The 21,430-nt window shown below is 47.3% G+C and overlaps 2 protein-coding genes across 7 annotated transcripts in view; both read right to left on the bottom strand.

Annotated features, from left to right (window-relative positions):
• The window catches only part of LOC102028498 (zinc finger protein 717), a 14,017-nt gene extending 7,625 nt beyond the window's left edge, over positions 1 to 6,392 (bottom strand). Inside the window, exons 1-3 of one of the 5 annotated variants that reach the window (XM_013520525.1) lie at positions 5,641 to 6,392; positions 2,885 to 2,943; positions 221 to 347 (exon numbers count right to left, since the gene is read on the bottom strand). In XM_013520525.1, coding sequence (XP_013375979.1) covers positions 221 to 347; positions 2,885 to 2,899 — 142 coding nt within the window. In that variant the 5' untranslated portion in view covers positions 2,900 to 2,943; positions 5,641 to 6,392. The remainder of the gene's footprint in view (positions 1 to 220; positions 348 to 2,884; positions 2,944 to 5,640) is intronic. The other 4 variants (XM_013520522.1, XM_013520524.1, XM_005396694.2 and 1 more) reach the window with 4 other exon arrangements.
• A 4,345-nt stretch (positions 6,393 to 10,737) lies between these two features.
• Positions 10,738 to 14,135, bottom strand: Mrps24 (mitochondrial ribosomal protein S24). Of its 2 annotated transcripts, XM_005396690.2 has the most exons (4): positions 14,052 to 14,135; positions 13,908 to 13,976; positions 13,721 to 13,832; positions 10,738 to 11,350 (listed from the first exon to the last, which is right to left on the bottom strand). In XM_005396690.2, exons 1-4 carry the CDS (start codon positions 14,085 to 14,087, stop codon positions 11,067 to 11,069), a joined length of 501 nt encoding a protein of 166 aa, XP_005396747.1. In that variant the 5' UTR covers positions 14,088 to 14,135; the 3' UTR covers positions 10,738 to 11,066. The 2 variants fall into 2 exon arrangements, with proteins under 2 accessions (XP_005396747.1, XP_005396746.1); XM_005396689.2 differs by having other exon boundaries at positions 13,908 to 14,110.
• Positions 14,136 to 21,430: the final 7,295 nt, after the last annotated feature.

The raw sequence follows: 21,430 nt of genomic DNA, 5'->3' as shown, positions 1-21,430 counted from the left end.
CAGGGAGGAGAGGGAAATGGGAAAAAAATCAAGTTATATCATGTACAGGTACAAATTCCCTATGATGAATGTGATCAATATGTATACCTAAAATGTACAAATAAATTTAATTAATTAAAAAAAAAGAACTCGTATAGGCAAAATAAGGGAAAAAAACTTACTAGTGCTCACATATGTATTAAGAAGGCGCTCGCTCAACAGCAATGGGGATTTCACTCACCCAGTAACACGAGGCTGCGGTAGGTCTCCAGCATCACGTCCCTGTACAGGGTCCTCTGAGCATTGTCCAGAACCAGCCACTCCTCCCGTGTGAAGCTCACAAAAACATCATCAAAGGACACCAACCCCTGTAACACAACATTTCATACTCCTCAGCCCTGCTCACAACAATAGGAATCTGGCTTTCATGTACAAGATCTTTATCAGGAAAAGTACAAAACTCTGATGATCAAAATCCAAGAATTAGTAAGTGGAGAAACACTGCATATTCACAGATAGGAAGACTAAGTTTTGATGTTGAGGCAGCTGTGACACTGCTCTGCCCTGAAGCACACCAAACACTGTGAAGCAGCTGACCCATACTGGGGCTGATTCCTGATCTACAAAGTTGTGACCCATAGTAAGAATCTGTGCAAGCCAGGAAATTTTGTGGTACTTTGAAAAAGAGGAGATCATAGCAACATCTTAACAGTCAGCAGACACCACACAAAGTACCTCAATTTCAAACATTTAGTATGTAGATTTAGACTAAAACTTAGGCTCTAAAATAAATGTATTACAGGGATGTGGAACCACACCTGGCTCTGTAATTGTGAATTCAAGATGTCCAGTTCCTGAAGTGGTCATTTTTTTTTTTTTTCCCAGTACTGGCAATCGAACTCACGACCTTGCGCTTGCCAGGCAGGTGCTGTGCCGCTGAGCTAAATCCCCAACCGCTCATTTTTCATGCTTACTCCAATATAAACTACAGGGACGGTGCAAAAACAATGCTGTGACCAGTGTACTCATCCATTTTTCCTTATCCGTTGTAAAACAGGAAATATACCAGAGGAATGAAGTGCACTATTTTTAAAAAGTTTGACAGTGTGACAGACCTTTTTGAGATACAATCATACAACTGCATATGGTTAGTAAGAACTACATGTGGAAGCCTGGAATGCTGGCATGACTGGCATAGTCCCAGCTACATGAGGGTAATAGAAAAGGATCAGAATTTGAAGGCCAACCTGGGCCTTGAACTCAGCAAGACCCTGTCTCAAAATATTTTTCAAAAGGCCTACAGATAACTGAGCATGGTTGCACATACCTGCATTCCCAGTGCTCAAGGAGGCTGAAGCAGGAGGATCAACAGTACAAGCTCAGCCCAGGCAACTTGTGACCTTAGAGACTCAGGCTCAAAATAAGAAAACTTTTTTTAGAAAGGCTAGGGATATAGCTCAGTGTGAGGACCCTGGGTTCAATTCTCAGTATAGGAAAATAATAAAAATAAAAACTAACAAGAGCATCACTGACATATGTATATGTATGAATTTTGAAAATATTTGCTTGTTTTCATTCTCTTTATTGACCATCATTCAAATGTATCCCCCTAAGTCCTGAATGCTTTTTCCAATTACCTCCTGAGGATGTCACATGCTATATATCAGCACCATCCCTAAGGGACTGAACCTCATCACTGAGCAAACATGCCCTTCACGTTCTGCAAGAAATGACATCTCCAAAGTAATTTCATTGGTCCACAAGCATGATCAGCTCCTTCCCCTAGATTGGCACTGTGAAACAATAAAATAAAATGAAAAGAATGTTGAGTGGTGCACAAGTTGACACCAGATGAGATCAGACATGAGGGAGAGGGAGTCCAGAAAAATTTTCATTTTTCAGGACTGGGCCACTGGCAAGGTTTGATACTGTATGTAACAGCAGAGAGAAAGCTGTACTTCTCCTCTTGTGCTTGTTGAGGTTGAAATGTCTTTTTGGAAAGATGCATAGATGGTCCAGCAAGGAGTTAAATCCCTGGGACTTGACGTTCTGGTCTAAGGGTGAGGGAGTAAATCCAAGCTCGAGAGGAGTGCAAACCACAGAGAGCTAAATCTACCAAGGAGAAATGCAGAGTGCAAAGAATGGGGTCCAGGAAGTGCAGAGCTTGGAGGAGCTATATGAATGAGCAGAAAAACACAAAAGAATTTAAGGAAGTAAAGAAAACAGAACAAAAAAGGCTGCACAGTAACTAACGAAGAATTCCTAGGAACAGAACATGGAGAATAGCTGCAAACTATTAATGAGCTTACGAAAAACTAAGTAAGACAATACTAATCGGGTTAAAGTACAAATGAGCAGTGGGGACATCTGCCAGGAAACACCACTCTGACCAGTCTGCTGCACACACTGCATGTGTACACGTGCTGGGGCCCAGGTACAGTCAGTCCCCAAATGACCCACGGTCAGCTCAACCCTCCAGGTGCCCGAGCTCTCATCCACAATCAGTTACCACGCTGCAAAGGCTGCCTGGACACACAGCATTTCAGCAACTCCATAACAACTTGATTAAAAAAGTTCTATCTATCATCTATGTAACCACTGAAGACAATGCTTTAGCCCTTGGTATAGCAACTACGTGCCAGGACAAGTCACCGTGCTCTCTTTGGGTTCCATCCGAATCATGTGCCAAGTACATCTGTCGTTTATCATGGGTCAGAAAGAACAGAGACAAATCCGTATGCCGCATCCATGTCTCTCAAGTATTCATCTCACACCAACTGTCTCATTTATGTCCATTTTCCTAGAGCTGAGTTTTACACATTTCTACAATTTCACTTTAATTCGTGGAAACAATAAAGCTGTTAAATACAACAGAAAACAGGTTAGGAATAAACAAGCAACTCACCGGAGAGTTCTTCATTTCCTGTTCCTCCTGGAGACACACAGAGCACTCTGGATGGATAGCTGAGAGAAGATAAATGTGGGAAAGTCATGAGAACAGGCAGGCGAGCTCCCAGAGTGCCCTCCTCAAAACACTCCGTATTAGCAAAAAAAGACAGAAATACCCTCTGTAAAAGGACAATCTTTTACACAAGAAAGTGGAACAAAAGCCAGGCATGGTGGCCCACGTGTCACTCTCAACTAATTTAGAAACTGAGGCAGGAAGATCACAAGCTCCAAGCTTACCACCAGGCTGAGCTATACAGAGAGTTCAGGGACACCCTGGAGCACCTGGGGCTCAGACAGGGAAACAGTGTATTCAATGTACACCTTTGTGATGGCCCTGTTCCAGTAACGGTTCCCCATGAAGCACCTCTATGTACCCACGCCCTCTAACAGTCCCCACTGACTTGATTTGGCCAAGAGGACATCACTAAAACTAAGCTTGAAAAGAACTGGCTCACTAGTCCTTGTCTTCCTGGACACGTTACAAGAAAGCCCGGGAGCACCGCACTCCAAACATGGACCTCCCTAAGGGCAAGCACAAGCACTAGAGGGAAGTCACCCGGAACCAGCCAACCTCAGTCAAGGATGAGGTGACTGAAGGCTCACTGTGACCCCATGCATCACCAGCGTAGGAATTTCCCAGTAACTCCAGTTCAAAATCAAATGAGATGATTTTTTGTCTTAAGCCAAGAAATTTTTGCTTATGGGTTACACTGCCAAGGCTGCTATGTTTAGTCCTTAGGGACTTAGAATTCAATGTTTATAAAATATTGGGAGGTGGGAAAAATCTTCCAAACATGCCAAATACACAAAAACACCTTTAAAGTACTTAAAGTACAACAAACATTAAGGATGGACTACAGTGTAGCTACAGCTATGTGGTTCAAACAAAGCAGTGTCTGAGGATGAAAATGGTAAGGTTTTTACAATTTACCAAAAGTCTGTTTCTTATATGTGAACACTGTAAATTTTTCTTTTACATTTTATTGGTTTGAAGGAGTCTAGTTTTCCCTTTTCAAATAATTGTAAAACAGGCTACTACTGTTTTCCTCAAAAATTTATAACTTTTAAGAACAGATTACTGCTGGGCGTGGTGGTGCACGCCTGTAATCCCAGCACTCGGGAGGCTGAGGCAGGAGGATCGTTAGGAGTTCGAGGCCAGCCTGGGCTACATGGGTGAGCTCAAGGCCAGCGTGAACTGCTTAGCAAGACCCTGTCTCAAAAAGACCGGAAAAAAAAAAAAAATTACCAACATTAAATGGGAAATAACCTGCTACTAAGCCTTTCAAGTCACATAATGCGGAACAGGTACTGTAGGTCAGAAGGGACAGGTATGTCTGGGACAAGCTATTTTATTTATTTTTTACTTTAAAGAGAGTATCGCTATCCTCAACTACATTGCTCAGATTATCAGATGTAAAAATATGGAACGCTTCATGAATTTGCGTGTCACCCTTGCGCAGGGGCCATGCCAATCATCTCTGTATTGTTCCAATTTTAGTATATGTGCTGCTGAAGCTAGCACAGGACAAGCTATTTTAAAAAGACATTCTAGGCTGGGGGTTGTAGCTCAGGGGCTCAACATTTGCCTATCAGGTGTGACTACTTGGTGACTGAACCACAAAAAAGAAAGAAAGAAAGAAAGAAACCAAAACAGAACAAACACTGGCCAAATCTGAAAACAATGCTCCAGTTAAGCTGACCCCTTGTCACACAAATAATCTCAAAAATAAGCAAACCCTTCTTTTCATTGTGCAAAGTGGGGTAACATCAGCCAAGAAGTCAAGAAGCACCTGACATCTGACATCAACATATCCCATAACCTTGGAAAAGATAGTTTTAAATGCTCTGGCTAATCCTTCCAATAACAAGATAAAGGGACTGTTATAAAACATCAAGTTTGTTCACAGTTTAAGTTTAAGGGAGCAAACACTCTAGAAACAAGGGAAAATGGAAGAAATGGGTACGTTCAGAGAGCCCTGTAAAAGGTCAGCTCAGGGTCACAGCATATCCTTCCACAGCACAGCACAGCACAGCACACCACACCTTCATGGCCTTTCCTTTAACATTTCCCTCCTAGGGGCTGGGGATATAGCTCAGTGGCACAAGCGCCTGCCTGGCAAGCACAAGGTCCTGAGTTCGATTCCTGGTACCCCTCAAAAAAAAAAACAAACAAAAACCAAAACCATTTCTCTCGTACAACTCTCTCACTCTGGAAGCTAGGTTTCGTGAAAAACTTCTGTAAACTCAAACAAGAATACTACTTGGGCTACCCAGTGCAGTAAACAGAAATGACACTTGCTCAAGAGACACTAAGAAGTTCACAGATACACCGGCCACATCCCAAGACTCTATCTACACATACGCACAATTTCTCTGGGAAACTGGGGACATTCCTTAGGACTGTGTGGTACGGGTCTCTTCAGGAACAGAATCAATATGTAATATGCAAGGGGATTTACTAGGTAGGCTTACAGTGTCAGAAGTGGGGGAGACCACAGTGGCCGCCTAAGCGATGGAGAGCCAGGGCACCCAGGCAGCTACTCGGTCCACGAAGAGGGAGTCCATAGAAGGAAAGAGATCAAGGGTGCAGCACCAGCCCAAAGCTGAAGCGCTGGAAGTTCGCTGCAGAACTGCACGTGCGAGTCTGTGCAGGAAAACTCAAGAAACTGGAGATCCAGAGAGGATACCAGATGACAGCAGCAAAGGACTCACCTGCTCCACGCTGGAGCTCTTCAAAATCAGCGCGCGCCCCTCCATCCGGGCCACCAGCCTGTTGGCTGGGGCCACCCACCCCCCGGGATCGTCCTCAACCCTCAGTTTGCCGGCCCACACGGCAGGCGCAGACACACGCAGAACTGTGCTTCACTCATCCACTAGGTGTTTATGACCCATTCAAGTTCATGGCTTGCGAATACGGGGCGCAGACCGTTCATCCCCTCGTCTCACAGAGGAGGAAAGTGACCTCACAGTGCTAAGAAGCAGCTCGCGGAGGGGCGGCGCACACGCTTCGAACTCGGGCACACGCCACCCAGCTCGTGTGGTCTGCAGACGCCGCCCGCGTGGACCTCGCCGCTCGACCGTCTCCCTCGCAGCCTCTGGGGCCAGCTCTGGGCACCGCAGCACGAGCCGCCCCTGACAAGCAGTCAGGGACGCGCAGCAGAGTCGCCCCTCCCCAGCACGGGGTTCGCGGACCCCGCGCTCACGCTGCTGCCCGGCCCGCTCAGGTGGGCCCTCGGCCACGCACCGCGGGTCCTGCCGCCCGCACCCTCCCGCGTTCCCGCTGCCCGCAGCGGCCGGATACTTGGGCTCCTCAGGACTTAGGCTGGTTTCTCGTCCTCCCACCAAGCTTCAGAACCTCAGAACGCGGCCCCTCGGCCAATAAAATAGCTGTGAGGGCGGGGCAAGACTAGGAACTTCCGGTAAGAAGATGGCGATTATTGGCGGACCTAAATGGGTGCAGGAAAAGAGGGAAAGGCTGTTTCCGGTTGTTGTGACGTCATGAGTTAAACTACAGATCGCTGTAATATGATGGCTTTACCTCTTTTGGGAAGGTACCTAGAAAGGGACTACCTGGGTAGAATAGAATTTCTATTTTTAGTTTTTTGAGGAATCTCCATATTGATTTCCATAGTAGTTATACTAGTGTACATTCCCGCCAAAGATGTAGAGATTCCTTTCCCCTGCAGCATCGCCAGAATTTGTTATTATTTGATTTCTTGATGATGGCCATTCTTTATGGAGTAAAGTGGAATCTTCAGTGTTATATTAATTTGCATTGCAGAAATTAATTGTTTAAGATTGTCAATGAATCATAAGTAATTCCCAAACAATTCTCTCAATAAAAAACATGATAAACTAGGAAGTATATTTTAAAAATATTCTTAATGAAAAATAGCAAAGTGCAGAGAATTTAGAATTCTGTACAAAACTAGAGACATTTAAGAAAACTTCAGGGCCAAGAGAACCCTATTACATAAAACTGGAAACCTAGAGATAATAGGTGATTTCCTAGTAAAAACACACATTAACAAAATAGACCCTGAAATAAGGAAAATACAGATAAGCCAGGTAACACAGAAAAACTTGGAATGAAGCCAGAGGCTGAGGGTGCAGGTCTGCTCTCCCACCTACTGGGGAACCTGAAGAAGGCAGAGCACGAGTTCAGTGCGCAGCCTAGGAAACAGAACACTGCTCAAAATAAAGTAAGGAAAGAGCTGGGGATGTAGCTCAGTGAGAGAGTAGACTGACTTCAAGGCCATTACTGGGGAGAATGAAAGAAGGAAAGTAACAGAAGGTTGGATTGAGGCTTAGATCTCTCTTCATAGAATAAACCCAAGGACACACAGGTTCACAGCTCAATGGTAACTGACCTTTAACAAATTCTAATTTTTAACATGGATGTGGTGGTGCATGCCTATAATCTCAGCACTTGGGAAGCTGAGGCAGGAGGATTGCCATGAATTCAAGGCCAGGTTGGATACATAGTGAGTCCAAGGCCAGTCTGAACTACAAAGACCTTGTCTCAATACTCCCCGCAAAAAACCATATATATATATGTGTGTGTATGTGTGTGTATATATATATATATATATATATATATATATAATTTTTTTAAATGGTCAAAGCTTAGAATACAAGGGGTACCATCTTTCCACTAATTGTATGATACAAAATTAAAACTTGATACAGTGAATGTTTTTCATCTAATTCAGGATGTCAACGTTTGTAAAACAAGTTGTATAACATAATACACGGCCAAAAATGGTCATGACTCAGGAAGTTGAGGTAGAAGGATCTCAAGTTCAAGACCAGCTTGCATTACATACTGAGTTCAAAACTGGTCTGTAGTACATAGTGAAATTGGATCAAAAAAAACAATAAAAGCCAGGCATGGTGCCCCATACCTGTAATCCCAGCACACGACCAGGAAAGCTGAGACAAGAAGATATATCACTGCAAGTCTGAAGCCAGTCTAGGCTACATAATGAGTTCAAGGCTGCTCTGAACTACAAAGAAAAGAGACTGTCTTCAAAAACTCCTAAAAATACTGTTCTTTGAACTTTCTCAAAGCCAGGCATGGTACTATATGCCTGTAATCCCAGCACTCGGGAGGCTGAGGCAGGAGTATCAGCATGAATTGTAGGCCGGCCTGGTCTATAATAGTAAGTTCAAAGACAGCCTGAACTACACATCAAGACCCTGTCTCAAAAAAAAAGAAAGAAAAGTAAACTTAAAAAAAAAGACAAGGAAAAATGTTCATAATTTTACTTCCATTAAAGCCGCGAAATAAATTGTTAATAAACTCTGGCTTGAGGGTCAGGGATGCAGCTCAGGTAACACAGTGCCTGCCTGGCAAGCACAAGGTTCTGAGTTCAATTCCCAGTACAAAAAAAAGAGCATAAACTCTGGTTTGGGTATAAATTCAAACTTATGGTTGCAACTGTTAGTAAATCTACTTTTCAATTTTTTTTAAAGCATAATAAAATTTATTGAGGAATAAGAATGGAAAATAGAAACGGGGAATAAGAGCAGCTCCTGAGAGACAGGAAGGGTCATGAATGGGTCAGTCTATTTTTCAGTTTTTAAACATTATTTCTATAAAAAAATCGAGTTAAATAACTGTAAGTTATTGCAGGCTGATCAGGCCCGCCATCGCTCAAGCAAGTGGACGGTGAAAGCTTAAATAAATGAGACAATGGAAATGATTTTTAGGGCTCCAGGAGGGACTAAGTGTCCTACAGCTTTGATATTCTCTGAGTTTAGCCAGACTTCTCTGGGTGGTCCGTATTTATTTGGTTTTCAAACAGAGGAGGCGGATACTCAAGAAAACACGGGAATCTCGGGAATCTCGCAGAATTTTCCCAAGTAGTAAATTATGTCAATCAGGAGAACTATCTTATCTTTAGGTTGGTATTTATTGCAGGAGTGTGGAACCTGCAGCTGCAGTCTCCTTGTAGTTAATTGGGGTTGGAGCCACACGTCCTCAGCTGTGGCCTTATCTTGTCCTTTGAGTAGTCACAGCTTCACGAGCCAATACAGGCTTCAGCAGTGACCAGTGACCCATAGAGGTTTATTTACTATGAGTTAACTGCCTATCTTTAGACAAGGTGCCTAAGCTTCGGACAATTCCCAAGTAAACATGAAAAGCCAATTGGTTAATATTGAACCCTGCTCAGAGCCGCTTCATAGTGGTCTCCGTCAATTTCAGCTACGTAAGCACGACGAAAATGAGCCATGGAAGCACGGCTGAGAGCAAGCATTTAAAGCACACGCTACCCTTTCTCCTCGGCTCCAGGGAGACTCCCACGCGGCCCCTCCCCGGGGTTCCCCGGGATCATCCCAGAGCTGCGTCCCAGCGTTTCTCCTCTCTCAGAACAGGAATTTCCCCAAGAAAATAAACCCCAATCTGTACAGGAACCACAGCCTCTGGCATGCTATGATGATGCGTATGCAAAGCCACGATGAAGGGTTCCTTCACTGGTAAAATATTCAAGAAAGTAAAGCATGCAACACTTTCTTCCCAACATTAAGGGCAGGGACACGAAGTTTCTCCCAGTCTTTCCCTCCTACCACCCCCAGACGTTGGGAAGCAAGGTGGGTCAGGAAGAAAGCTCTCTGGTCCTCACCCTTGACAAAGCCTCCAAGGCTGAGCGGCACACCTGGGCTCTTGGCATGAAGCTTGTGCGCCCTCTGCCGGGCTAAAGACGCATGCTTTGGACGTTGAGTGCTGTATTTTAAGAATTGGCCTCCAGCACCCAGTGCAGTTCCTAGACTCCCTGAAACTGTCATGGGATCTACCCTTTTTCCTCCAAAGCCTTGTGAGCTCACAGGTGGGGCTTTGGGGAGGTGACCGGGTCAGCAGTGTGTGACACTGGGTTAGTGCACTGATGGGTTTATGGCTGGCTGTGATGTCAGGTGGGAAAAGGCGGGTACTGGGACATGGCCTAGAGGGCATGCCTGTATCTCCCTCCTGCCTTGACAGCTGTTGCTTTCTGCCTGCAGTGCCCCTCTGCCATGCTGCCCTGCCTTGGAACCAGCCAACTAAGAACTGAAGCCTCTACAACCTGTGAGCTACAATAAACCCTCCCTCCTTTAAGCAGTGGGTGCCAGGTCCCAGCAAGGAGAATGCGATGAAGACCTCAGCATGACCTGCACTAGGTGACTGAGTAGCCCAGACGGGCACATCCGTGCAACTGAATAGCTTCCAAGTAGAGCAAGGGGAACTAGTGCCTGGATGAAGACATGGGTGAAGCTTGACTCCACCAAGCCAGTGTGGGAAGATGAGTGGAAGGAAAAGTAAAAGGCATTAGGATGTGTTATGTACATGTAGCGTTGCCCGTTATGTGCAAGTAACAATCCCCCATGATGAATGTGATCGTTATATACTGCAAACACATACTAATAAAAGCTGAAGTTTAAAAACAGGGCTAATGAGGGAGAGTGATGGATCCTGGAAAACTGACTGACAGACGTAAATATTGCCAGGAGACTGGGTGGAGCTAGAGTGACTAAATGGCACGGTTTCCTAAGGGCTCTAACATTGCCTGTGAAGACGGTCGTACAATTCTATGGCTATATTAACAACTCTTAAATGGGTGTCATACGGTAGATGACATAATATTTTAATAAAGTAGATATTTATGTGCCAACCGGCCTGAGGAGCCTGCACACCGGCCGCATTTCGTGAGATTCTGGAAAGGGAGAAACCACAGAGTTGGTACAGATCTGTGAGGCAGGTGGTTCACAGGGCAGGGAGTGAGTTGAGCAGGGGGATGTGCTTGGTGTTGGAAGCAGGCACAAAGGACGGGGTCCAGGCTGTTTTCATGTTTATTGTCACTCCAACTGAATCTCATTTTGACAGAAACAGGGAACTCTGGGTAAAGTGCCTGGGAGGGAAGACCGCACAGGGTCCTCTGACCACAGGCAGTAGCTACACTGCACACCCGGCAGCCTCCCAGGGAGCCCCGAAGCACCTCAACTAACCCAACTCTAGGAGGGGCGGCCAGACAGCATGAAGGCCTGGGTTCCACAGCAGCACAGGCCATGCCTCTTCCTGGGAGACGATGCAGCTCTTCTACTTCCGGCCTTCCCACATTTCTGTCCCCCGCCAGCTACAGCTTCTGGAGCAGGTTATCATCCTAGATGTACTTATACACGACCTTTGAAGGCACAGTCTGGAGGTGGAGTCGCACAGGACACTTGTAAAAGTACGACAGCAAAGTCTCACTGTAGCCCACGAGGAAGTAGACCTTGTGCGCAGGCAGCTGCCTCAGCAGCAGGGCACAGATCTCTATCTGGTTGGCCTGGCGCTTCAGGACCACCTGGTCGGCCAGGCAGCCTGGGAAAGTGCCCATCATGAACTTTCGAAGGAATACATCCTCCACTGTGCGCTCCGCGGCGTGGTCCTCTCCATCCAGGTTACCTGAAGAGAAGCCGCTGGAGAAGTCAGCCCTGCTGCCCCAGGAACTGCCAAGACTCCAGCGCTCGCAGCCGAGAGCACTGGGCCCTCGGTTCCACCCCTGCCCCAGCCTTTTACTGCCCCTTTCCTTTACTCACAGAACAAGAAATAACATTTTCAAGTTCAAAGCGCATCTTTCGCGCCAGGCTGGTGGCACAGGTCTGAATGCCAGCCCCTTGGCAGGCAGAGGCAGGAAGATCACAATTGGGAGGCCATCCCTGGCCACTTAGCAAGACACTGTCTCAAAGTAAAACCTAAAGCAAGCTGGGGATGTAGCTCTGCGCTAGCGCACCTGAGTTTGATCCCCAATATAAAACAAAGAAAAATCCCCCAAATCCATTATTTTCTGAATTTCCAATCCAACCCTGTGAAGCAAGTACTATCACTGTCCTCCTTTCACAAAAGGGAAGACCGAGGCCTGAACCAGGGCACCAAATAGGTGACAGCTCCACGTTCAGCCCCTTTCCCAGTCTTTCTTCCCTGGCTCTAGAAGCACAGGTCATACTGTGAGCTAAATAGATATGCCACCAGCTACTAGCTACTCATCCATGCACTCACTCATTTTTGTGGTGTCAGGAATTGAATCCGAGAACACAGGGCTCTTCTCTTGTCCTGTTCGAGGTACTGGGGACTGAACCCAGGGGTTGGTGTACGCTATGCAAACACTCTACCACTGAGCCACATCCCCTAGAGTCTGTATTTTAGTAAGGTCTCTAGAGGTATTCACACATCCTAAGATGTGAGAACCCTTGTACTGAACATAGTACAGTTGATTTTCATTGGTTCACTGTGGTTATGTCCTATCATGCAGCCAGGACATAACCACTATCTGAACCACTGTCTCTAGGGGGAATGCAGGGTAGGCGTCCCCACGTCTTGTCACAACAGTCTCATCAACAGAGCTATAAAGCTAGTCCAGGTCCATAAGCCCTCCTGTTTAAAGACACTATATACTCGGGAGGCTGAGGCAGGAGGATCGCTGTGAGTTCGAGACCAGCCTGGGTTACAAAGAGAGCTCAAGGCCAGCCTGAACTGCATAGCGAGACCCTGTCTCAAAAAGACAAAAAAAAAACCAAAAAAACAAACCACCAAATAAATACACTACATAATATGTATCGTCAGTTCTTTTTGTTTGTTTTTTGTTTTTGTCTTTTTGAGACCGGGTCGCGCTATGCAGTTCAGGCTGGCCTTGAACTCACTTTGTAGCCCAGGCTGGTCTTGAACATGCAAAGCTCCCCCTGCCTCAGCATCCCGAGGGCTGAGATTACAAGCATGCGCCAACACACCCAGCTTAATATCATCAATTCTTTTTTTTCTTTAATATCATCAATTCTTAATACCACGCCCTCAACCAATGATACTGTAACTCACACGTGAACAGAGCTCGGAGCTCATCTAATATTTACATCCTGTAGGAGACTCATCCCAGCTTGCTGGTGCTCAGGAATGGGAGACAGTGCTTCAGAGCCATTATAAGTAGCAAATTCGCAACAAAAAACTTAAAAATCTGGCTCTAAACTGTGAAAAGGGCACAGTAGAAGAGCTTGTTCTACCTCAGGTGCTGCTCTGCCCATGTCCCTATAGGACTTTGAAAGTGCCACAGTATACTGACTTTGAGGTCACAAACAAATTTTAAATCAGTAGAAGAGCTAGAGCTCAGCCTGGGCAACTTAGCGACTTCGCCATACCATATCTCAAAATTTAAAAAAAAATATATATTTTTGGAGACAAGGTCTTTCTATGTCGTGCAGGCTGGCCTCAAACTCACGGCAATCCTCCTGTCTCAGCCTCCCGAGCGCTGGGATTACAAGTGTGCACCACCACGCCCGGCTCAAAATAAATTGTTTTAAAGGGCTGGAAATGCAGGTCAGTGAGAAGGCCTTGGGTTCAACTGCTGAAAAGAACAGGGGAAAAAAAAATGTACGGGCTGGGGATGCAGCTCAGTAGTAGATAGATCCCTTGCCTGCCATCCATGACGTCCAGTATTGCCAAAGCAGACTGGTTCTACCTACGTGTAGAGAACACTGCGCTTCAGTGGAAAACTGCAGTTTTTAGAGCACACCTGGGTTCTAAGGAGGCGTCACGTAATTATTTCTGAGCTATTTTACATCTCTGTTACAGAAAACTTCAGCAATGCAAAAATACTGTCTTTAGACATGCAAATAATTTGGTGGAGCTTCAATTAGTTCCTGGTCCCGAAGGGAAGTCAGTTTTGCATTCACCTGCAAATTCCAGCGTCCTTCTTTTGTTACCACTCCTCCGTACAGCTTAACGTTTTCGATCCCCGCCTTAATGCCACCTTCCTCCGCCCCGGGTCCGCGACTGAGCCCTCACCTGTGTGCAGCGACAGCCAGCCCTTCCTGTGAGCAATGTAGTGCGGGCCGTGCGCCTCCTCGTAGGTCACCGGCTTGTCCCCTTTGCCCACGCGCACTCGGGCCGCCCGGTTCTAGGAGCAAAGGCGCCGTCACCCCGCAGGCCCGGCCCCGCACGCCCTGCACGCCCCGCTCCGGGCAGCGCTCACCTTGGCGAGGACAGCAGAGGTGTGCAAGGTGCAACAGGGTCCAAGCAGCTCCCGGCTCGAGAAGAGCACCTGCGGGGGATGGGGCGTGAGATAGAAGCCCGAAGCCCACTCCGACCCCGTCCTGGCCGCCGCGCCCCGACTCACACGCCACGCCAGCACCCGGCTGCACACGGACGCCATCTTGGCTCGGGAGAGGGCGGAGCCAAACCGAGCCTGCGGGGACTAAACCTCAGAGGGCGGGGCGGGGTTTCTCGTGAGGGGCGGAGTCTCTGATGGAGAGGCGGGGCCCAAGAAAGGAATGACGCTTCGGGGGCGGGGCCTCAGAAGGATCTTTGGCGTGAAGGGCGAGACAGCGGGCGGGGCGGGGCGGGGCTTTTTCCGGCTGGACTGTGTCCCGCCCTCGCGGGTCCCCGAGGCCGTCAGACAGGTGGTGAACGTTGCGGGTATCCGTTATCCATTAGCAGTAATCCGCCTCGGGTAAACCTCACTGGTTACCTTACTGGGCATCCGTTATCAAACCCGGAAGTCCGATGAGCCGAATCGTGAGCTTTCGTCCTCCAGGAGCGCGTGTTGGGAGAGCGCCGCGTCCCGCTGCGGGGCGCCGGGGGGTGGGGGGGAAAGGGCCCCTTACCTCAAATGCCCGCGGAAGGGACGCCTGTTTCCCTAGACCCTGGAAATTCAGCTTCCGAGCTCCGCCTCCTAATATTCAAACTGCACGGGGAAGAGCGGGGGAACCCTCCGGGCTTTGGGGCGCAAATGAAGACGAAAACTGCTTTAGTTAAAACTTTACCCAATTCTCCCCTATGAGTTACAGAGACGGGGTGGGGCCCTCCGAAGGGAAACCTTCAGTAGCAGTGAAATTCATGAGGACGTGGCAGGGCCAGGGACATTCACGGCAGAGTGGTGGCAGTGTAATTGATATCCAGTAATTAGGAATGTCAAGGGGGAAACAGCAACACTGGATACGTGGGGCGTGGTGTCCAGAGTGTCTGTCTGTCGCTCTCTCGCGCCCTCTCTCTCCCTTGCTCTCGCCCTTGCTCTCTCGTGCTCGCTCGCTCGCTCTCTTTCCTTTAGCGTTACTAGGGATTGAACCCAGGGCCCATGATGCTAAGCAAGGGTCTAGAACTGAGCTACATCCCCAACCCATTTTTATTTTGAGACAAGGTCTTACTAAACTGCTAAATTGTCAAGGCTGGGCTCAAACTTTCAATCCCTCTGGATTGAGTGCTGGGATTACAGGTGTGCACCACCAAACCTGGGTACTTTGTTCAGCTGAACCTCTAAAATGGGCTTATTAATAACGTGGACTTCAGGCATGGCATAGTGGTGCATGCCTATAATCTCAGCATTTGGGAGGCTGAGACAGGAGAATCACCATGGGTTCAAGGCCTGCCTAGGCTACACAGTGAATTCAAGGCCAACCTGGACTACATAGTAAGACTCTGATTCAAAAATATGTAATAATAATAATAATAATTGTACAATTTAAGAGAGCTATTAGGATCAAGAGAGTACAATATTCACTAAATGATAGCTGCTCTTAGTTGCATTAGGTTGAATCAGGTGAAGTTGCCAATATTTGGCTGACGGAACCTGCAAGGTTCATGCCAATGGCACTTGCACCCCACTGTGGTCTCCCAGGACATGGGTGGGGATTTGATGATCACCAAGACAGGGAAGTGCATGCAAAAGTAAGCAAAGTGTTGCCCATGATCACATGGACAGAGGCAGAGAGCCCGCAAGACTGGAAGTGTCTTCGCTTCAGCCTGGCCCATTTCCATGGCCACAGTTCCTCTGACCATTTGAATCTGGGTTGTCAAAAAGTCCTTAGTAAAAGGACAGGGTCTTTCATCCCCACCTCACTAGCGTTATTTTTAATTTTTCAAACTGCACCTCTGTTTTGAACATTAGCCAAGGAACACATGGTGTAGTGATCTCCAGAATCCACAATTCCCTGTAAATGTGCAGTAGGAACTTTCAATTTGTCCGAAAGGATCCTCTTAAATGGACAATATTTGCTTTTGTTTCTGTTTTTGTTTTTGAGATATGGTCTTGCCAGTCTTGAACTCACTATGTAGACAAGGCTGACCTGAATTCTTGATCCTCCTGTCTCAGCTTCCCAAGTGTTGGAATTACAGCACTAAATTCTCATAGAGTTCCAGGTTCTCATGATGTTTAACAGTTTGATAAATTATACAAATCAGCTCCAGTGTGGTGAGGAACATGCGATCTGGCATCTGAACTTCCCAGATTCAAATCCTGGACTCACTGCCTGGCTGAGAAATGTGGGCAATGACTAAACCCCCTGAGCCCAGGTTCCTCCTTCTGTTAAAAAAAAAAAAAAGAGGACAAGAATGGTAGCTGTGGGCTGGGAGTATCACTCAGCGGCAGAGTGCATCCCTAGTATGTGTAAGGCATTAGGTTTGCCTCCCAGCACCACCAAAAAGAACAAAAAACAAGATTGTGAAATCATGTTGTAAAATGCCTGGCAGAGTGAGCAGTTAAGTGTTTTTTGGCTCTTGTTTTTTTAAAAAGTCCTGTACTAGGCAGGATGGTATATACCTGTAATCCCAGCTACATGGAGGCTGAGGTAGGACAATCAAAAGTTGTGGGCTACCCTGGGCAATTTAGCAAGACTGTACCTCAAAAATGCAAAGTAAAAAAGGGCAGTAGATGTCATTCAGTGGTAGACCACTTGCCTAGCATGTGCAAGCCCCTGAGTTTAATCTCTAATACCCAATACTGGAAAAAAAAAAAAAAAAAAAAAAAGAGAGAGAGAGAGAAGGAGAGAGTCTGATAGCTACACATTGTCTTAGGAAAGGGCAAGGGAGAAAAAGAAATAAGCGGTTGGGCATGGTGGCACACACCTGTAGTCCCAGCACTCTGGGAGGCTGAGGCAAGGGGATCACCACAAATTCAACTACATAGTAAGACCCAGTCCAAAAATAAAACGACAACAAAAAAACAGATCCTTTGCTTGAGTCCTCAATTACACAAAAGTGCCGGTGATGTAGCTCAGTGGCGCAAGCACCTGCCTTGCAAGCGCAAGGTCCAGAGTTTGATTCTCGGTACCAAAAACAAGCAAACAAAGGTGAAGCTGACCAAGGCACAGACACCTACTGGGCCACAGTGTAGGTGGCAGTAGTATGACAGGGAATTGGGATGTTTTTCCTAAAAGCACTGACTCTTCATTTGGGCCTACATGTGCCCAGTGGGGAACTACAAGTAGGGTAAAGCCTGGCATTTTCATTTTATTTCGATTTAAAATTTATTTTAAGGGAGTTGGTGCAAAAGGAGAGGAGCACACGGGAACCCAGTGACATGGCCAGGGCCTTGGCTCTGGCCTGGGGAAGAAGGGTGGAGAAAAAACAGGGTGGGAGCTGGATGGAGAGGGAAGCAGGAGACACTACGGTCGCTCCCTACCCAGGAAGCAGCTCCTGTCCCTGAACCCCTCCTCTGTGCTGCCTCCCTAAGACTCCATCTCTTGTTCTACATCTGGCCCTAGCAGCTCCTCCTTCTGATCCCCTTGACTACTCCCCTCCCGAGGGATTCTCAAGTAGGGAGGCGTTTAGGTCCTGACCCCAGAGACCTTCCCTTATGAAAGTACAACCCCCACCTCCCCGCTTTGCCCCTTCACACAGCTGGCCCTCTCTGGGACAGAATCTTTTATGTCCCTCCTTTCCTGTCCCGCCTCCCCCTGGGAAACAAAACAAAATAAAGGGCCAGGGATATAGCTCAATGGCACAAGCGCCTGCCTGGCAAGTATAAGGTCCTGAGTTCGATTCCCTGTACCAAAAAACAAAACCAAACCAAAAACAACATAAAATGAAGCAAGCACTAGCTCCCCAGGGCAGGGCAGCAGACAGGAGGGGGAGAGGACAAGGACTGAAAGGAGGAGAGCAAGCTCCACCGGAGGAAAGGCTCACAAATCCCTGGTGTTAGGAAAAAGCAAAAGAAGAAACTGAGGCGCAAGCTCAACAGGACAGGTTTATTTCGGAACAAGTCTGAGAGGGATGCTCTGGCACTAGAGACCAGCCAGCTGCTCTTCCCAGCTGCTCTTCCACAGGCGAGGGGTCTTTTGTAGGTCCAGGGGAGGGGGTGTTCTGTGGGAGGAGGTTGTGGGTCCCCGCCCAGAACAGGTCTTGAGGGAGCACAGGGTGATGGCTGTCCAAGGATGACGCTTGGGAAAGCAGAGTTAATGGCTATGATCTTTTTTTTTTTTTTTTTTGAGACAGGGTCTCACCATGTAGTCCAGGCTGGCCTTGAACACACTAAAGAGGCCTCCTGACCTTGACTTTATGGCGGTCCTCCTGCCTCAACCTTCCAAGTGCTGGGACTACAGGCGTGTACCACCACACCTGGCCATGGCTATTATCAATAGCAGGACTACTAATACAGCCAGCAACTGAGACTTCCTTCCCCAGGTTCTCAGAACTGGGCAATATCTGGAATATAAACAAGCCTGGATTAGAAGACAATTAGGGATGACTGGAGCTGGGAAGGGGGTCCCCAGAAGAAGTGGGGAGGGGAAGTATAAAGGATCAAGATGCCGGGTGTGGTGGCGCACACCTGTAATCCCAGAACTCAGGAGGCTGAGGCAGGAGGACCATTGTGAGTTCGAGACCAGCCTGGGCTACAAAGTGAGCTCAAGGCCAGCCTGAACTGCATAGTGAGACCTTGTCTCAAAAAGAGCAAAAATAAATAAATAAAGGGCCAAGATGCGATGTGTGTATGTACCAATCAATACCCTACAATGAATATATTATGATGTGTCACAAACATATACTAATAACTAATATTGCAAGACAAGCCATGGTAGCACATGCCTATAATCCCAGCACTCAGGAGGCTTAAACTTAAAACAAGTTTAAGGCCAGCCTGAGCTACATACTGAGACCCTGTCTCAAAATATCTAAATGAATAAATATGGTAAGACAGGAAACGAGAGGAGCACAGAAAGGGCCTGGACCCTCTCGTGTGGTGTGGGAATAAGGGACTCTAGAGACGTGCCCCCCCACAGCAGGCCAGGCAGGGGTGGGTGCTGAGGACACCTCAGGATGCCATGGGTTCCAGGGTGTGGCTCTGGGGGGGAAATCATGTAGCGCGGTAGAAAAGCAGGATTAAGGTCAGTTTGGCTCTCTTCTGCAGTCCGACTCATCAGTGCTCATAAAGCTGCTCTCTGATGTAATTTTGGTGGCCTCAGAAGGACTCAGATTAGGTTTATGGGCAGATAACTTTATTACTGACTCTAAAAAAGGGGGAAAACATTTTTCTTTCCTGGGCTGATTCACTATGGTGAGGAGCTGGAGTGGCTCTGAGTCAGGGTTATATTGGTACAAACTGCCCAACGCCAGCCCTGCTTGGCACTGCAGGTCAGCAAATCTAAGACAATGTCACTTAGAAGAGGCTGTTCTATATTACTATTTTTTTTTTCTTTTTTTGTCTTTTTGAGACAAGGTCTTGATATGCAGTTCAGGCTGGCCTTGAGCTCACTTTGTAGCCCAGGCTGATCTTGAACTCCCAACGATTCTCCTGCCTCAGCCTCCTGAGTGCTGGGATTACAGGTGTGCGCCACCACGCCTTGCTGTTTTATATACTATTAAGGAAGAAAGATGCTTAATTTGAAGATATATTGGTTATGAGATGGACGGCGATTTGGCATTGGGGATGAGGTGCTGAGCACCTCGTCTTGTGCACACGGCACCCTCTGCACCTCAGAGTGGGCACTGTGAGTGGTGTAAGGCTCAGAGAAGCTGAGCAACCTTGCTCAAGAGCCATGTACCGAGGAGGAAGCAAAGCCGAGGCTCAGACCAGGCTGGTGTCCAGCAAGCATGGCCCATCTTGAGAGACAGCGCAGACACTGCTTGTTCCTTGTTTCTCTCAGGCCTGCTTCCTCCAGAATGGGACTTGCTGCCCCATGCTTTCCTTGGTCACAGGGTCACTCTCTAAGCAGCCTGCTGCTTTGCATTTGCTTCTAAGTGGCTCTCTCATGGCTACACTTGGCTGTAAGATGGGATCAACCTGCAGCCCCATGGCAAGATCCAGGCCTCTCAAATACTAAACAAGTCTTCAGGTGAGGTGCAGAAGAGGCTTTTGGCTGTGCTGAACATCCTGAACTGGGCAAGGCACACTGGAGCTGTGTTTTGAGGTCCAGGGATGTCAGGCAAATCCTGAGGGTAAGTCTGAAGAACAGGTCTGACTTGAGGGTCTAAAGGCAACTTCCTTTTAAGCTTGAAACATCAGCCCTTCAAAAAGGGCAAAGGACAGCCGGGCATGGTGGTGCACACCTGTAATCCCAGCACTCGGGAGGCTGAGTCAGGAGGATTGTTGTGAGTTTGAGACCAGTCTGGGCTACAAACTGAGCTCAAGGCCAGCCTGAACTGCATAGCGAGACCCTGTCTCAAAAAAAGAAAAAAAAGAAAGGGCAAAGGTGGCAGGGGTGGTGGTGCATGCCTGTAATCCCAGCATTTCAGAAGCTGAAGTAGGAGGATCGTTGCAAGTTCGAGACCAGCTTGGGCTACAAAGTGAGCTCAAGCCCAGTCTGAACTCCATAGCGAGACCCTGTCTCAAAAAGACCAAAAAAAAAAAAGGGCAAAGGGAACATGCAGATGACTTCCGGGAAAATCACTCAGCTGAGTGACCTCTCTCTTCTTGCATCTGAGTGTGGTCTCTCATTCAACCAAGCAGCTCGAATTCTTCACAGTCATCCTGCCCAAGGCGGCCCCCAGCAACCTCTCTTGATCATATCTAACTATGGTCTCTTTTTTTTTTTTTGAGACAGGGTCTCACTATGCAGTTCAAGCTGGCCTTGAACTCACAAGGATCCTCCTGCCTCAGCCACCCGAGTGCTGGGATACCACTCCTGGCCTAACTATGATCTTTAGACTGCCCCATTTTCAAGTTTAAGTATTTGAGGCAATTGTCTGGAGGTCCTGGGGATGTAAGAATAACTTTCCCGATTACTAAGCAGTTACTACAATTTCTTTTAAATCTCACATCCCTTTGCAACTCTAATGAAAGCTATGAATTCTTTCCTCCCCCCAAAATGTACATTCCTAACACTCAAGAATTCAGACTGAACTTTATTCTTGGACAAGGGAGAGACTCGACATAAAGACTTGATTTGTAGGGAGCCACTAGGGCTGTCTTCACTGTCTCACATTTTAAGAATAGCTTGAATCAATTTTTAAGGGAATTAGTTAATATCCAGCAGTTCTAGGAGGAGTTTCCAGTGCCTGGGACACAGGAATGTGCTGAGTGGAATTTCTGCAGAGCTGGAGAAGCTCTGGGGCTCCCATGAAGCTTCTGTGTTTCTCATGGGAGGAGAAAAACCAGGAAACATTTTGGTATTTCCAACTGAACCAACATCTTGTCACTTGCTATTTTTAATCATCTATGGAATGCCAGACGTGGTGGCACATGCCTGTAATCCCAGCACTTGGGAGGCTGAGGCAGGAGTATCATTGCAAGTTCAAGACCAGCCTGCGCTACAAAGTGAGCTCAAGGCCAGCCTGAACTGCATA

Source organism: Chinchilla lanigera, unplaced genomic scaffold (assembly GCF_000276665.1).
Source record: "Chinchilla lanigera isolate Chin_1 unplaced genomic scaffold, ChiLan1.0 scaffold00055, whole genome shotgun sequence".
In the NCBI taxonomy this organism is placed as follows: domain Eukaryota; kingdom Metazoa; phylum Chordata; class Mammalia; order Rodentia; family Chinchillidae; genus Chinchilla; species Chinchilla lanigera.
Note: the sequence above shows the minus strand (reverse complement) of the source record. Positions and strands in the feature narration are given on the sequence as shown.

Excerpts from the sequence above, each read along its gene's own strand:
- Mrps24 (XM_005396689.2), bottom strand. The coding sequence starts at position 14,087 with ATGGCGTCCGTGTGCAGCCGGGTGCTGGCGTGGCGTGTGAGTCGGGGC. Across the intron at positions 13,833-13,907 it reads CCTCTGCTGTCCTCGCCAAG|AACCGGGCGGCCCGAGTGCG; the intron begins GTGAGCGCTGCC and ends CTTTGCTCCTAG. Across the intron at positions 11,351-13,720 it reads CTGGCTGTCGCTGCACACAG|GTAACCTGGATGGAGAGGAC; the intron begins GTGAGGGCTCAG and ends GCTTCTCTTCAG.